Raw genomic sequence first — 15,505 nt, 5'->3', positions numbered from 1 at the left:
TGAGGTACCTGAAGGGCACTGCAGATATGTACATATGCTATGGCAGCCAAGATACAGGAGTCGTGGGATACATTGACTTTGATTATGTAGGACATGCAAACAATAGGAAGTCCATTTCTCGCTATGTGTTCACTTATGCTGGAGGTGTTGTTTCATGGATGTCCAGGGTGCAAAAATGCACGGCCCTTTCTACTACAGAGGCCAAGTATGTTGCAACCATTGAGGCTTGCAAGGAGGCCATTTGGTTGAGTTGTTTGGTTCATGACCTTGGTATTGATGCTATCCCTACCCTGCATTCAGATTCTATGAGTACTATTTAGTTAGCCAAGAATCCGGTTTTCCATGCTAAGATAAAACACATTGAGATGAGATATCACTTCATACGTGAGGTCGTTGAGGACAAGTTTGTTGACCTTGTCAAAATCTTGACTGACCAAAATCCTACAGATTTGCTCACCAAAAGCCTTTCTATAGAGCGCTTTGCCTTCCTCGGGAGATTGATGGGCGTGGGATGAGATGGCATCTTTCCTCATCCTGTTGTACATGTATACATATTGTACTGTCTTTTTTCTTTCTTTCTTTTTTACTCCTCACTGGGGCAAATTCCCCTTTAAGTGGGAGGTTGTTAGGGGTAAAGGTGCCCCCACCTAGCTGCCCGTGTATTACTATACTGACAGTACCCGCGCCTGCACACTGCAGGCGGCGAGCGCCCGTCATCGTCGCTTTATTCTTTATTCTTTTAGTGACAGATGAATAAAGAAAAGACCGGTCACACATTGTGACTGTTGGAGTTCCCACATTGTGAGTCTCTTTCTCTCTTACTCTTGCTCTTGCTCTCCCGCCATAGTTCTCCCATGCAAGCTTCGATTATTCTCACCTTTCAACAAATTCGGACTTTGCAAATGTTTATGATAAGTTGTGCAATGGCCAAAGGTATGAGCACTTTGTGTTAAGAGATGGATTTTTATGATGCATGGACGACTGTGTGTCACAAAGCAATTGAGGCCTAGAGTTATCACTAAAAGTCATGCTCCTCCATATGCAGGACATAGAGGTATTGATCCCATAATCGTTGAAGGAAGTGAGTCCTAAAGTGGAAGCAGAGAGTGAAAGCAAGAGCTATGGTGGAAGAAGCAAGAGCGAGAAAGAGAGAAAGAGAGAGAGAGGATGTGGAAACTCCAACAGTCACAATGTTTTAACCAGCCTTTCCTTTATTCAAATGTCACTAAAAGAATAAAGAATGAAGTGACAATAATGGGTGCCCGCCACACCTGCAATGTACAGGTGTGCGAGTAACTAATACACGGTAGGGGTACTGTCAGTGTAACTAATATACGGGTGGCTAAGCACTGGCACCTTTATCCCTAACAACCTTCCACTTAAAGGTGAATGTGTCCCTGGTGAGAAGAGAATAAGAAAAAAGTAACAAAGTACAAATGTACATAGGTACAACAGGATGATGAAAGATGTCATCTCATCCAATGCCCATCAACTTACTAAGGAAGGCAAAATGCTTCACTAAGAGACTTTTATTGAGCAGATCTGCAAGATTTTGGTCAATTGAGATCTTGACAAGCTCAATGGACTTGTCCTCAATGACCTCTCTAATAAAGTGGTAACACACCTCAATGTGCTTCACCTTCACATGGAAGACTCGATTCTTAGATAATTAAATAACACTCATAGAATCCAAATGCATTGAAGGGACCTCATTAGTAATACTAAGGTCTGCCATCAAACGGCCTAACCAGAAAGCCTCCTTGCAAGCTCAATGGCTGCAACATACTCTACCTCTGTAGTAGATAGGGCCGTGCATTTCTTCACCCTGGACATCCAAGAAACAGCATCTCCAACAAAGGTAAAGGCATAGCCAGAGGTAAACTTCCTAATGTCTGCATGTCCTGCATAATCAGAGTCAATGTATCCCACGACTCCTATATCCTGGCCACTATAACAAATGCACATAGTTGTGCCCTTCAAGTACCTCATGACACTCTTGACGGCATCCCAATGCCGTCTGCTAGGTGTAGACATATAGCATGTCACAACTCCCACGGCAAATGTTATGTCAAGGCAAGTGGCTATCATGGCATACATCAAACTACCCACTGCAGATGCATAAGGGATCTTGGCCATCTCGGCCTTCTACTCATTAGACTACGGACATTCGGCTTGACTAACCTTCATATGAGAATGTAAAGGACAACCAATAGACTTAACATCCTACAAATGAAACCGCTCAAGGACATTTTGGATGTACTCCTCCTATGACAAGTAATGGAGCCCCTTAGAGCGATTGCGCGTAGGGTGCATCCCAAGAATATGTGGCATGTCCCATGTCCTTTATCTCAAAGCTCTTCTTGAGCTGACCTTTCAAGGCATCCAACTCATCATGAGCACTCCCATCAATCAACATATTATCCACATAAAGGATCAAAATCCTAAGGCTGCCATCACGAGCCTTCTTCATGTATAAACACGGATCCATATTACTATGGGAATATCCCTGTGAATGCATAAAAGCATCAAACTTGTGGTCATGCAAGTCCCCATGAAGAAAAGCCATCTTGACATTCATCTAATAAAGATCCAAGTCAACTTGAGCAACCAAAGCCAGTACCAAGCGTAAGGTAGTCATCTTCACAATAGGAGAAAAGACTTCATCAAAGTCCACACCATGCTTTTGCTTGAAATCCTTAGCAATCAATCTGGTCTTGTATGCCAGCTTAGGGCGTCCAAGGATACTTTTCAACTTGTACATCCACTTACATGGCAAAGCACACTTTCCACTAGGCAAAGAAACCAAATCCCATGTATGATTTTTCTACAATCAATACATCTAAGAAACAGAGCTCGGCTTGTCATAGACATTGTGAATCCATGCGGACTACCCATTAAAGACAACATTATAGAACACCTACTTAGAGAGGGACAAAATGATGATGGACTTGTCAGAGTGCAGCGATGCGGAAGTGTAGGACAAAGACTGAGAGAGAGTGAACACAGAGAGAAGAGAGAGAGAGAAAAGGAGATAGTGTAAATGCAGAAAATCTGCAGTGTAGTATGATGTATAGGAGTGCAGAAATATACACGAGGGCAGAGAAAATATCTACGTGTCTCCACTTGATGACCTTGATCTCCGTCAGCCCGAGCACAGTCTGTCTCAGCCAACAGATCTCAAGATCAGAATCTGAATAATGAATATCCTAGAGTGTGCCACAAATTGGCTATAAATAGCCAAAAAATAGGAAATACCAGCCCCAGGTCGCCTGCATTAAATACAGCTGACTGCAGTAAAACTATCCGACTGCACAGAATTGCAGTCTGACTGTACTTGTGCCACGTGGCACTTATCTGCCCTGCTGACGTGGCATCCTGCCATACTGTGCTGACGTGTCTGCTTGCTACCGTACTCTGCTGACATGGCACTGCCATCCAACTGTCCAGAAAATGACTGTCCAACACCCCTTCTCAGATCTTGGACGGGGCAAAAGACTGAGGGATCTGGAATGCTGCCAAAGAAGAGCCTGGGAAAGTGCCTTCGTAAACAAATCTGCAAGATTATCCTCCATCTTGCAGTAATCCACATCAATGGTCCCATCCAAAGCTTCTCCCGAATGAAGTGATACTGGATCTCGATATGCTTTGTCCGAGCATGGAATACAGGATTCCGCACCAAGGCAATGCAACTCTCGTTGTCACATCGCAGAAGAGTAGGACGAGTCTGGGGGCAACCAAGCTCCTCCAACAATCTCCGAAGCCACACAACCTCACATGTGGTGGAAGACGCGGCCCGATTCTCTACCTCAGTAGAAGAAAGGGCTACCATGGGTTACTTCTTGCTACTCCAAGAGATAACACCTGTACCCAAGGTAAAACAGTAGCCTGTAGTAGACCGTCGGTGGTCCACATCGCCAGCCCAATCCGAGTCACTCCAACCTGCAAAAACCAGATCTGAAGCATTTGTACCTGTGGGATAAGAAATCCCTAAGTCAGAGGTCCCCACCTGTTTGGGTTCAGTCATGAACCCTGCCAAAAGACCCACATCAACGTGAGTGTTGAGAAGCCAAATCAAGGATCCAATCAACTGACGGTAGCGAGAAGCATCCATCACGGAGAATCTGAGTGTGAAGTAGCCTTCCAATTCAAATCCATAGGAGTAGTAATGGGCCAACAAGTCTCCATCTCAAAAGTCACCAAGAGCTCCTCAATGTAGCTCTGCTGAGAGATGAAAATCCCCCTCTGAGACTGATAAATCTCGAGACCCAAGAAGAAATGAAGAAGCCCCAAATCCGTCATCTCGAATGTATGATATAAAGTTGTCTTGGTCTCTCGGACCTTCTGTGCATAATCCCCTGTCAAAATCAAAACATCAACATACAACACAAACAACACACGACCAACCTCGGAAGTGTGCACATAAAGCTGCAGATCGGCTTTGGAGCACCGATATCCTAACTTCGACTAAAGAAACGAGTCAATCTTCTCGTTTCATGCACGCGAAGCTTGCTTGAGGCCATACAACGCCTTCTTCAACCTGTAAACTTTCCCATCCGAGGATCCAAAGCTAGGAGGCTGCTCAACATAGATCTCCTCCTACAAGTCATCGTTGAGAAAGGCCGACTTCACATCCAACTGATAGACAAGCCATCTCCTATAGCCAGCCAAGGCAAGAACAACTCTAATAGTCGCCATACGAGCAGTGGGAGCAAAAGTATCATGGAAATCAATGCTTGGGCACTGAACAAAACCTTTAGCAACAAGGCGAGCCTTGTGCTTCTCCAAAGAACCATCGCTAAGGTACTTGGTCTTAAAGGCCCACTTGACACCAATCACCTTCTTGTGAGAGGAACGAAGCACAAGAGACCAAGTGCCATTCCAGAAGCTCCTCGGGGATAGCCGATGGAAGTGAAGACTCGGAATCAAAAGAAGAATCTCCATCAAAAGACTCTGGCTCCAAAGAAACTGCCGTGGGAGTCCAATTCTCCCCTAGATCTCCAAGAATGGGGTGCTCCTCACCCTCCTCTGTGGTTGGAACTTCCACGAACCGCACATCTCGGCTCGTGTAGACATCCCATTTGACGGGATAAACTTGGGACTGGGAGCTGTAGCCAACAAAAACTTGTTGTCGGGAAGCCACCTTGAACTTATCACGCTGCGTCTTCAGGATGTGCACATAAGCGTCACACCCAAAGATCCTGAAATAAGAGATATCAGGCTTAGTCCCGAAGTAAGCCTCAAAAGGTGTCATCCTGTCAACGGCAGAAGTGGAAGATCGATTGAGAATGTGAACTGCAATAGCCACTACCTCGGCCCGCAGAAACTGAGTTGTCTGTCAATGCTCCATCATGGTGCGCACCATCTCGATCACACTTCGGTTCTTCCACTCCAAAATGCCATTCTCTTGGGGAGTGTTGGTGTTAGCAAACTCCTGGTGAATGCCCCTATCTGCACAAAAACAAGCAAACTCATTAGACATAAATTCATCTCCCTTGCCTAAACGCAAGGTCTTCAGTCACCGGCCAGAATGGTTCTCCTCAAAGAGAAGCCAATCCTTGAAGTGAGAGAAAGCCTCCGACTTCAAAGTCAAGAAATAGGCCCAAGTCATCCTATTGTAGTCATCTACAATCAACATGAAGTACAAGCTCCCCTTCAGGGACTCGGTCCTCATCAGGCCACAAAGATATGTAGATACAAGCTCCGCTTCAGGGACTCAGTCCTCATCAGGCCACAAAGATCCGTAGATACAAGCTCCATGGGTGAAGTAGACTACCTCGAAGCTTTGTTGGGAATCGCATCCCGATGCAGTTTCCCACGAATGCAGGAGACACATGGCTGATGGCTCACCACTATATCCAGCAAACCTCGGACAAACGATCCTCATGACGCCTTCCGAAGGTACTCATAGTTCAAGTGGCCAAACCGAGCATGCCATAGCTCAGACTATGTCTGAGAGGTAAGAAGAAGAGAGGTAAGAGCTTGGAAAGACTTCAACTTGTAGATGCATCCTCCTCATACCCTGCAGAGAGAACCTTCATCGATCCACTATCAAGGACGCAAACGGTATCACTATCAAACTCCACCAAGAGACCAAGAGCACAAATCTTATGGACCGAAAGTAAATGATACCCCAAGCCTGGCACATACAACACCTTGGAAGTGTGGGTACCACCATATCCATCTGGAATAAGCTGCATCTCACCCCACATAGCAATAGATACAGAAGAGCTATCTCCAATGAGAATCTGCCCATATGAAGGTCGCAAATGGGCAACACCATCGGAAGGAGTCATATGCCGTGAGGCACCACTGTCCACAATCCACTCTCAAGCTTGGGAAGCTGTCATCCCAGCATCAGAAGTCTTCGATATAGAGTTCTCAATGACTGCTAAGTGTAGAAAAGCAGCTAATGAGGGTGCAGCCACCACTCCAGAATCCTTCGTGTCATTTTTCTTGGTGTCCTTGTCTTTGTCAAGGCAATCCTTCTTCCAATGACCAGTCTTACCACAAATATGGCAAGTCGATTTCTTCTCCTTGTCCTTCTTGGATTTGGTGTCCTCCTTCTTCTTCTTTTCGTCCTTTTCCTTCTTCTGAGAGGCTTGACCAACCAAAGCCTCCAATTTGGAAGTATTCTATCCCTTCAACTATTCCTCTTGGTCCAAGACCATAGGAACCAACTCTTCCCATCGAAGAGTCAACTCTCGCCCTGAAGCAATAAGGGCGAAATAAAAAGTACCGAATCGTGGCGGCAACTAGGACAGTAAAGTGATCGCTATGTCTTCAAAGGAAATAGGCTTCTCTGCATTTTGAACCTGCATCTGAAGCTGCCGAAGCTTGTTGATGTATTCCCGAAGCGAATAAGACTTATTCACGGACAAGGTCCACATCTGCACCTCCAAAGAAACCCTCTTCATCAGGGTCATCCGGTTGTACATCTGGTCGAGCTCCATCCATATCTCTCGAGCCACCGTCAAGTGCTCGATGTCAGCTATCACGGCTGTGGTGCAAGACACAGAAAAGATCGAATCCTGGCATTCAGTTTGTCCCAATGAGACTAAGCCTTGGTCAACTCCGCGCGAGCATTGGAAGAGAGTTTGGACTCATCCCTCACCAAGGACCTGTTAATCTCCTCCATCACCAGTTCTGCCAAATCATAAGACTCCAAAATGGCCAACATCATCACCCGCCAGATGCGGTAATTGTCACCATCAAGCTTTTGATCCGATGGAAGAGCCGGTAGGACACACACGTTCCTGTCCATTATCGCCTAGAACTCCAAATCCGTCTCTATGGACATGTTAACCTGTAATACTTGCACAAACACAAAATCAATCCCCCTTTGACTATGTAAATGCAGCAATCAATGGCTTATCCCAAGAGCTTCAAATGATGCCTAGAATCACAAGAACAATGTTGGGGAAGAGTCCACAAGGTTGGCAAGTGTTGGGAGCAGTGCCAGAAGTTGAGTGTTAAGAAGTGGGCAGCAACAATAAGCGCAATTTACGCTATTGTTGATGCTCTTGTTGCTGCTCTTGCTGATGGAAATGGGATTGGGGAAGTACCTCAGAGGACTTAAACAAGTCTATCCTATGAAAAAATACCCTAACACAAAAACACAAATACACTGTACGACAAAGTACAGACTGATAGAAAAACACAATTAGGGTTAGGGTAACTCAGAGACAATGAACACAAAGAATGAATGAAATGATAAAACTATTGAATATACAATGCTCATGCAGTAAACACACTATGTAGTAAATGAATATTGTACCTCGAACTTCTGTATCTCAAGGATCTGGACAGGGGTAATGAGTTGGAGAGTGTGTCGTACTTTGAACGAATCCCGAACTGCAGCAAGGCAGCCTCCAGATGTCGAACACCAACAAACGCAACCAAGGAAGGCTAGATTTGATACAAACATCAGTGCAGAAGAGAAAGACTAAAAATGCAAGAAAAACCAGTAGCAGCAATTAGCATGTTGAAATCAGCTCTGAACAGTATGTGGTAGACTAAAAACAAGCACCAGTCTGTTGTAGACAACAATTGCCAGCTTGGACCGTGATGTCCTCTACGTCCGGGGTGTGGATAGTACGCAGAAATACCTGAAATCTGCAAAAACAATATTAAGATTCAATGAAGGGCAGCATACCTATTTATAGAAAGTTTGGGTCCTCCCAACTGGGTTCATGCTTATGGGATACATACGCTCTCTAGGAACGCATTTCTTTTTAAATAAACAAGGTTTCCTCCTTCATTAAGCATGTTTTGGGGTTGTTTAAGTGAAGCTAATGCATTTTTAGCTCAAGACCTCTCTCAGACCCACCAACGATACCACGAGAAGTAGACCAGCCAAGCCCTTTTTTTTAAATCTTTTACCCCAAGCATCCCACCCCAAAGCAGCTAGCACATCCGACAAAGGGTACGCATCGGCTGCCCAATGGCCTACTAAGACTACAAAGATGACCATGGTTATCTTACCAAGGGAGCCCAAGTGATCACCCTAGAGAGGCCAAGGCATCGGACAAAGGATGCATGTCAATTGTCCTCTGGCCTACCAACTCCTGCAAAGACGGATGGAATCAACTATGGAATTTTTTCTTTTTGGAGGGCTTTGTAGTTTTGATAGATGTAACATTAAGAGAGTTTCAAATCAGTTTTCGTCCTATTAAGTATCCATGCCCCAAACGGGAGAGTGATAAGGGATGGTCAGCAAACCCAAGATCTTCACAAAACAAGCAGACTATTCCTACCATTACTTGGAGTCGATAAAAAAGAAAAATTGCTAAGGTGTGGGTGATACAAATATAGCAAATATGTAAAGCAAGCAAAGCAAGCTAGGAAGAACTACCTTGGAGACTGCCATGTGCAATTCCACAAATACGGCGAATTCAAAGTCGACCACTCCAAAAGATCAAAAAGGGATAAATGCGCACAGATGCATGTTTACATGAACAGAATGCCAATGCATGGGATAATGCAAAGGAAGATGCAAGATATTACACTCATGCAAAATGCAATGCAACGGTGCCACTTGAACAGTGCCCTGGCAATGGAATTGTTCACTTATCCAAGTGTCCTTTTACAATCATGTCATCCTGACAATGCGGATGAAGTTACAAATATCCATAAGTACAATACAAAAGAATAAATGAATGAATGAATGTCTAAAAACTGTAAGCATCATCACTGTCACTATCAAGAGAAATAGCCGTCCTCTCTCAAACTAGAAGAGAAAGTAAAAGGAAAGCACCCTCTCCCCGTCAATTTGAAGCATAGTTACACTCGTACATAGTACGAACTAGTTCGTACTATACGATTCGTACTGTACAAATTCGTACCAAAAAATAAGTACTTTTTTTGGGTTTTTTTTTTTTACGTGGTTGTTGTTGGTGGTGGTGGTTTGGGTTGTTGACTGTTGTTGTTGTGGTGGTAGTAGTGATTTTGTAGCCTTGATCGATCAACCAAGAAAGGGGGTGGAAGCTTGATTAGACTCCTCATACATGTTTTGTTATGATTTATCCTAGAGCCAAAGGCTATACATAAGGTATTCAAGCAGTTCCAAACGTTTCTAATTGATGTTCCATCATTTTTCACAATATGTTAGTGTCATCAATAAATAAATTCAGCACCATTTGAGAATCATCTAGTAGCTTAATCCTATTGATTTTACCTTTGTTCACAACTCATTTTGCACCACCCAACCCAAAGCATTAGTACACATTGATAATAAAACTAGGCCAGAGGATAGCTTGGCCTAACGTACCTTCTAAGAGTACACGAATTAGTGAATGTACCATCGGTAGCTACTTTAGTCTTAGCAATGCCAAACAAAACCATAACAAAATTCATAAATCTTTTACCAAAACCTTTGGTGGTTTGTTTGGTAACTGTTGGTCTCACAGGTCATTTTGGCCTCTTGTAGACGTTAATAAAGCATCTCATGTCATTTCATCTCTCTCTCTCTCTCTCTCTCTCTCTCTCTCTCTCTCTCTCTCTCAAGCATGCATGCCTCTTATTTGTATGATCATTCATGTATGTTCTATCATCTATATTTTTTTTTCATACTAATATCGTACCATACCTCATAAAATATTAAGGTACCATTTAGTACCGTATTTTATCGTACCGTACTTTTCGTACCTGACAACTATGATTTGAAGTAGGGGAGAGTGTACCCAAGCCAATCCTAGATAAAAGGTACTAAAGAACCAAGCGGTTGACCACTTTGGTCAAAATGTCTATAAAGATCACAAGAAAAGGAAAAGAAGGTCAGTTGGTCACCATAGACATACTTTGCAGTTTGCAAAGGGCAATTATGTATTGCTGAATGTGAAAAGGCAAGATTGAAAAAGATGAAAGAAAGAGAGAGATTGTATCCGAAGTTAAGTGTGAGATATAATGGATCCTTCCAGGTGCTAAAAAGAATCAACAATGTGGCATATCAATTGACATTACCTCCATATTGGCAGATACATAATGCCTTTCACGTGAGTTTGTTGAGACCTTTTCGTGGTGATATGCCAGAGGATATGTCTGTTGAAATTCAGCTTGAGGCGGAGAAGCTAGATGAGATTTTGGTACCTAAGAAAATCTTGGTACACAAGAAAAGAAAGGTGAGAGATAAAGTTTCCAATAGATATTTATTAAAGTTTCAAAATTATTCACCAATGGATGGAAGAGGATGACTTAGTAGAACATCCTTTGTTATTGAAGCTTTACCCAAATGCCTTTCAATTAGAGCCAATTTCAGTTCAGACTTAGTCAAGTTCAGCAAAGCAGGGATCCAAAGTATTGCATGATACTCAAGGAGGGAGGGAGCACTTCCACTCCTTCAGTTGTGGACAGCTCTCACATGTAGTAAATCTCAGATGTATTAAGAATGCATCCAAGGTACTGTGCTAGCATTATGTCTACCATGAGGTTACTACTCAGTGTACTAGTCACTGTGAGATGTATGTAAATGTGTATGGTTATTACCACGACTCTGGAACTATACTTTTGCACTAGTTTGGGTTTAGTTCATGATCAGTTGGACATGAGCTTTTACCTCAATTTTGAGATCAATTTCAGCTCAGTTTTTTATCTTAGAACCATTCATGGTCGCTTTTGGGATCAATTTTACATCCATTACTCATTAGTTTTTGCAATCAATTTGTGATCAATTTGGGGTCACAATTGCAGCAAATTGTGATCAGTTCTCAGAGTACTCTTGTTTGTGTTGGAAACACGAAGAGGATTTTATACTCTCTACGCCTCTTCCATGTCGGAAGTCTTGTTTATAGCTTATTATACACATCATTGTGTGATCACTATTCTTGGACATGCATTCATACACTAGGAAGGTATGGGCTAGTGGTATGGGAAGCGAGCACTTGAAACACGGTTGTGACCCAATTTGCTACTAGCTCCTAGGCTCAAGGGTAAGTCCATTTGGCTCTATGGTTGGGAAGCGAGCCTAATGTCCGTTCCCTTATGTTCTTTGCCATGGATTGTTGAGGTAACATAAGCATTACATGCTGAATTAGCCGCTTAAACAGCCCCAAAAATGCTTAATTAATCAAAACCCTAAAATGGTGTGCTCTTCAAGAGAGTTTTTAAAATGGTACAGTACGAGGTCCTAAAACTTTCTATAAATATGTAGGCTACCCTCCATTCAGCTCCAATCTCGTTTTTGTAGGTTGAACAAGCCCTCTAGCTTCACTGCCCACAACCCATTCACAAAGGACATCTTAGTCGAAGCTATCCATTGCTATCTACATTAGTTGGTACTTGTTTCCAATCTCCTCCTTGCTGATTGACACTGTTTCCAGCCAGGCAACTATTGTTGATTGTTGTATTACTGTCATCCATCCTGTCCACATCAGCAAACTCCTGCATTTGCAGCCCCCGTTGCTGCCCAGTCATCAGTGACCTCATCCCAACTGTCACCATCAATCTGCTGCCTAAGTTTACCATGCAGACTACTGCCACATTGTTACTTGAATCTATGTTTTCAATTCTCTCTCTCTTCTACATGTCTGACATTGATCCAGCATCACCCTTTGCTGGGTTTTGCTGCTGTCTGACACTTGCAGGCTGCATTTCAAGATCCATCACAAGTATGGCACACTCTCTCCCGCTCATCTTCTTTGCCTTGGTCCTTGAGACATGAGAATTCAAGATACAGTTCCATTCCTTGCATAGTTTGTTTGCTGCATGAGCATTGTATATTCAATATTCCGTAATTGATTTAGATTTCCACCATGTTCATTGTCTCTGAGTTACCCTAACCCTAACTCTGTTCTGTTGAGTTTAAGCTTTGTTATACACTTTTATTTATGTTTTTATTTCTTCACATGGGTATGACTTGTGTCATGTCTCATGTGTAGGTTGGATCCCAGGTGGACATTTCAACATTGACAACAGCAAAGATTGGGCTAAGTCAAGGTGGGCTAATGAGGTCATCTAGCTAGAGGTCGCAACTGTTGCCAGTTGCCCAATTACAAAAGACAAAGCAAGTAATGACAAATTGCTAGAGTTGAGGTGGGCTAACTAGGTCATCTAACTAGTGGTCAAGGCTGTTGGCCTTCCAGCCTGATTTCACCATTTTAAGATGTGGTACTAGCAAGCTCAGGCAAGTCGACCAATCAAGATATTCTGAAGAAACACAAAAAATATAAGAAATTGTTACAAAATTACAGATTTAGTGGTAATCATTAAAATTTGTATGACTATGTGAAAGCTAGACCTTTTTGGCTTGTATATAGAATTGGAAGGCCTCCTACAAAATTACAGACTTAGTGGTAATCATTAAAACTTGTGTGACTGTGTGAAAGTTAGACCTTCTTGTCTTGTATATAGAATTGGAAGGCCTCCATTTCAAAATCTAAAATTGTCACTTCCATGTTTGACATCAGTTGAATGGATTGTAGAACAAATGAAGCATGCTTGAGTATTTTTATATGGATAGTTTTATATACGAAATGAAGATTTATGTTTGTCAGTTTGAAATGAAATGATAGATTCTAATGTTCTAGCCAAGTAGTAGGATGCACATATGCAGCTCACTAGCAGGATGCATCTGATGAATGACTGCATACAAGGAGAAGCCCACCATGAATCAACGATAATGATGTCAGTAAGAACACCAGACTGCTGCAGCAGGATAGTAAGATAGAACAGGCAATGATGAAGCAGAGGGCAATGTAAATATGATGGCAAGAGCATGTAAGATCGCTGCGCTATATAGCAGCTCCCAGCAAACCTGGCTGACTTCTTTCTAGAAGGGGGCCGACCTGCTGTTTGCAGGTCAGGACCAACAAAAGGAGGCCCAAATGCTGACATAAAATGCACCTAAATGCATCATAAACGCAGGAAGATCGCAGCTAGGTAGAGAGTGCATAAAACTGGAAATCCATGAATGTCAGAGCTTCAAATGCTTTACAACAAAATCCGAAGCTTCGAAAATGCAAGGTCTCGGCTAATGGAAAGAGTGTAATATAGATATTGGAATTGAATTGCGTGATGCTCCAAAGACAGGCAAACCATATCAGCCAGACGACTTGAGATGCATGGCTATAACCTATTTGAGGTTGCTAACTTAGCCTTATGCAATGTATACGAGCTCACATGAATCATCTCTATGCAGTTTTCTATGCGGTTGCTAGCTTAGTCTTATGCAATGTACATGAGCTCACATGAATCATTTCTATGCGGTTTTATCATGACAATTTTGGTTAGAATGGAGATGAAGAATGGTTATAGCCTATTTGGGGTTGCTGGCTTAGCCCTATATTGTGATGCATATCAGCTCACATTAGTCATTTCTATTCATTTCATCACGACAAATTTTGTTACGCCACATGCTTGTTCAATGTCTTACCCGAACAGAAGCTCTCTAGGTTTCAAAGGAAGGGATGGAAAGAAAGTAGCTGAGATCTTACAGGATTTGACAAGACGACAGGCACATGAGGAAGGTGTCGCCATGCGTCCACTGGAAAGGACGAAGGAGGCAGGAGGTCTTATGGCTGGCGATGGCGCGACGGACTGCGAGGAGGCAGGCGCGAAGAAAGACGTAGGCGACGAGGCTGGATTGGCCCGTGCCCTGAGGGAGCAGCAACACAGAAGACCCCGCTGCCGCACCTGCGACAAATGAACGCCACCTCGTCCACCTGCAGCAAAGAGGACGAGGAGTTCTATTTCTATTCCTCGGGGGTTTATTATTAATAACGCTCGCACAGAACGGCAATTGAGTGTATTTGTACCGGCTGCAATTCTAAAGTACCGGTCATGACCCCTTTTAATACACGTAAAGGTGAATCTTTCGAGTATTTCTTAGTTATCAAAGTAAATGTGAATTTTCTTAGTTATTAAATCAAATTTTTGAAAAGTATATGTGAATTTTTCAAGTATTTGTTAGTTATAAAATCGATTTTGTGTTTCACTTCGTGCTTTTCTCCTGCTTTTTTTAAAAAACGATTTTAAGCGGTAAAACTATTTGGTTTGGGAACCTCCCTTCATCTTCATCAGTTAATAAAATATTGTTTAAATTTTTCCAAACAATTTTTATTCTTAAAATTTTAAAAACTACCAATTATTCATCTCTTTGTGCACTTATCTTCAATCCGTGACAATAAGTTTTGGAAATCTTTAGGCTAGCAATATAATATGACTTACTAAAAATCTATTGAACAAGTCAGCATAAGGCCTTATGGGCTCAAGCATTGCCCATTTTGTGTGTGTGTGTGTAATCGTCAAAAGCAAAATGTAGAATATTTGTTGTGTCACATGTGGATGTGACTCTAGCTAAGTCAAGGCAATTCTATAAAGTTTGAACAAGCAAGACAAACTATTATCTTAGCATATGCCTTATAGGTAATATTACCAAAAATCAATTGAGTAGTAAGTATTTATGAATTTGATTTGATTAAATATGTAGATAACAGGTTTTTAATGTAATTATGAGCTCACATAGAAGAGAAAGAGGCCAAGCTAAGTCCATTGTTTCATGAACAAAAGATCTAACCTTGAGTGCCTTATATAAAATCAACAAAAATGATATCAGTAATAATGGTGTTTGTCTCCATGAATCATAAGCTTTTTCATATCATCAAAATATTATACAATAAAAAGTTATTATCCTATCATCCCATGTTTATGAAACATCAATATACTCATTAAAGCTTACATACTATGACAATGAGAAAATTTTTGAAAGCAAGTTTATATGCAATTTTGATTCAACTTAAGAGGTCATTTTGGGGAGTTTGGGCAAAATGGAGAGGTGTGTTGGAAAAGTTAAGAAGAATATAATAAACATTTTGACAACTCTCAAAATGTAAGGGATGTTTTAGCAATTTACTCTACATTATAATGATGGCTAAAAGACATGTAATTCTAAATGTGAATCTCCATGAAGGAACACGTTGATGAAATCAAAAGGGTCTCCTTTATGGAAGGCTTTGAGGAGATCATGAGCAAATTAGCTAGGCACACAAGTGAAGTCACACTACCACACTTTAGT

The 15,505-nt window shown here is 42.1% G+C and overlaps 1 protein-coding gene across 1 annotated transcript in view; it reads right to left on the bottom strand.

Annotated features, from left to right (window-relative positions):
* Window positions 1–14,273, bottom strand: part of LOC148024669 (uncharacterized) — a 77,992-nt gene extending 63,719 nt beyond the window's left edge. Inside the window, exons 1-2 of the mRNA XM_087693600.1 lie at window positions 14,267–14,273; window positions 13,926–14,124 (exon numbers count right to left, since the gene is read on the bottom strand). Coding sequence (XP_087549726.1) covers window positions 13,926–14,124; window positions 14,267–14,273 — 206 coding nt within the window. The remainder of the gene's footprint in view (window positions 1–13,925; window positions 14,125–14,266) is intronic.
* Window positions 14,274–15,505: the final 1,232 nt, after the last annotated feature.

Source organism: Lygodium microphyllum, chromosome 15 (assembly GCF_053477565.2).
Source record: "Lygodium microphyllum isolate KBCC chromosome 15, Lygodium_microphyllum_v1.1.10, whole genome shotgun sequence".
NCBI lineage: Eukaryota > Viridiplantae > Streptophyta > Polypodiopsida > Schizaeales > Lygodiaceae > Lygodium > Lygodium microphyllum.
The sequence above is the reverse complement of the archived record's forward strand: the minus strand, read 5'-3'. Positions and strand labels throughout refer to the sequence as shown.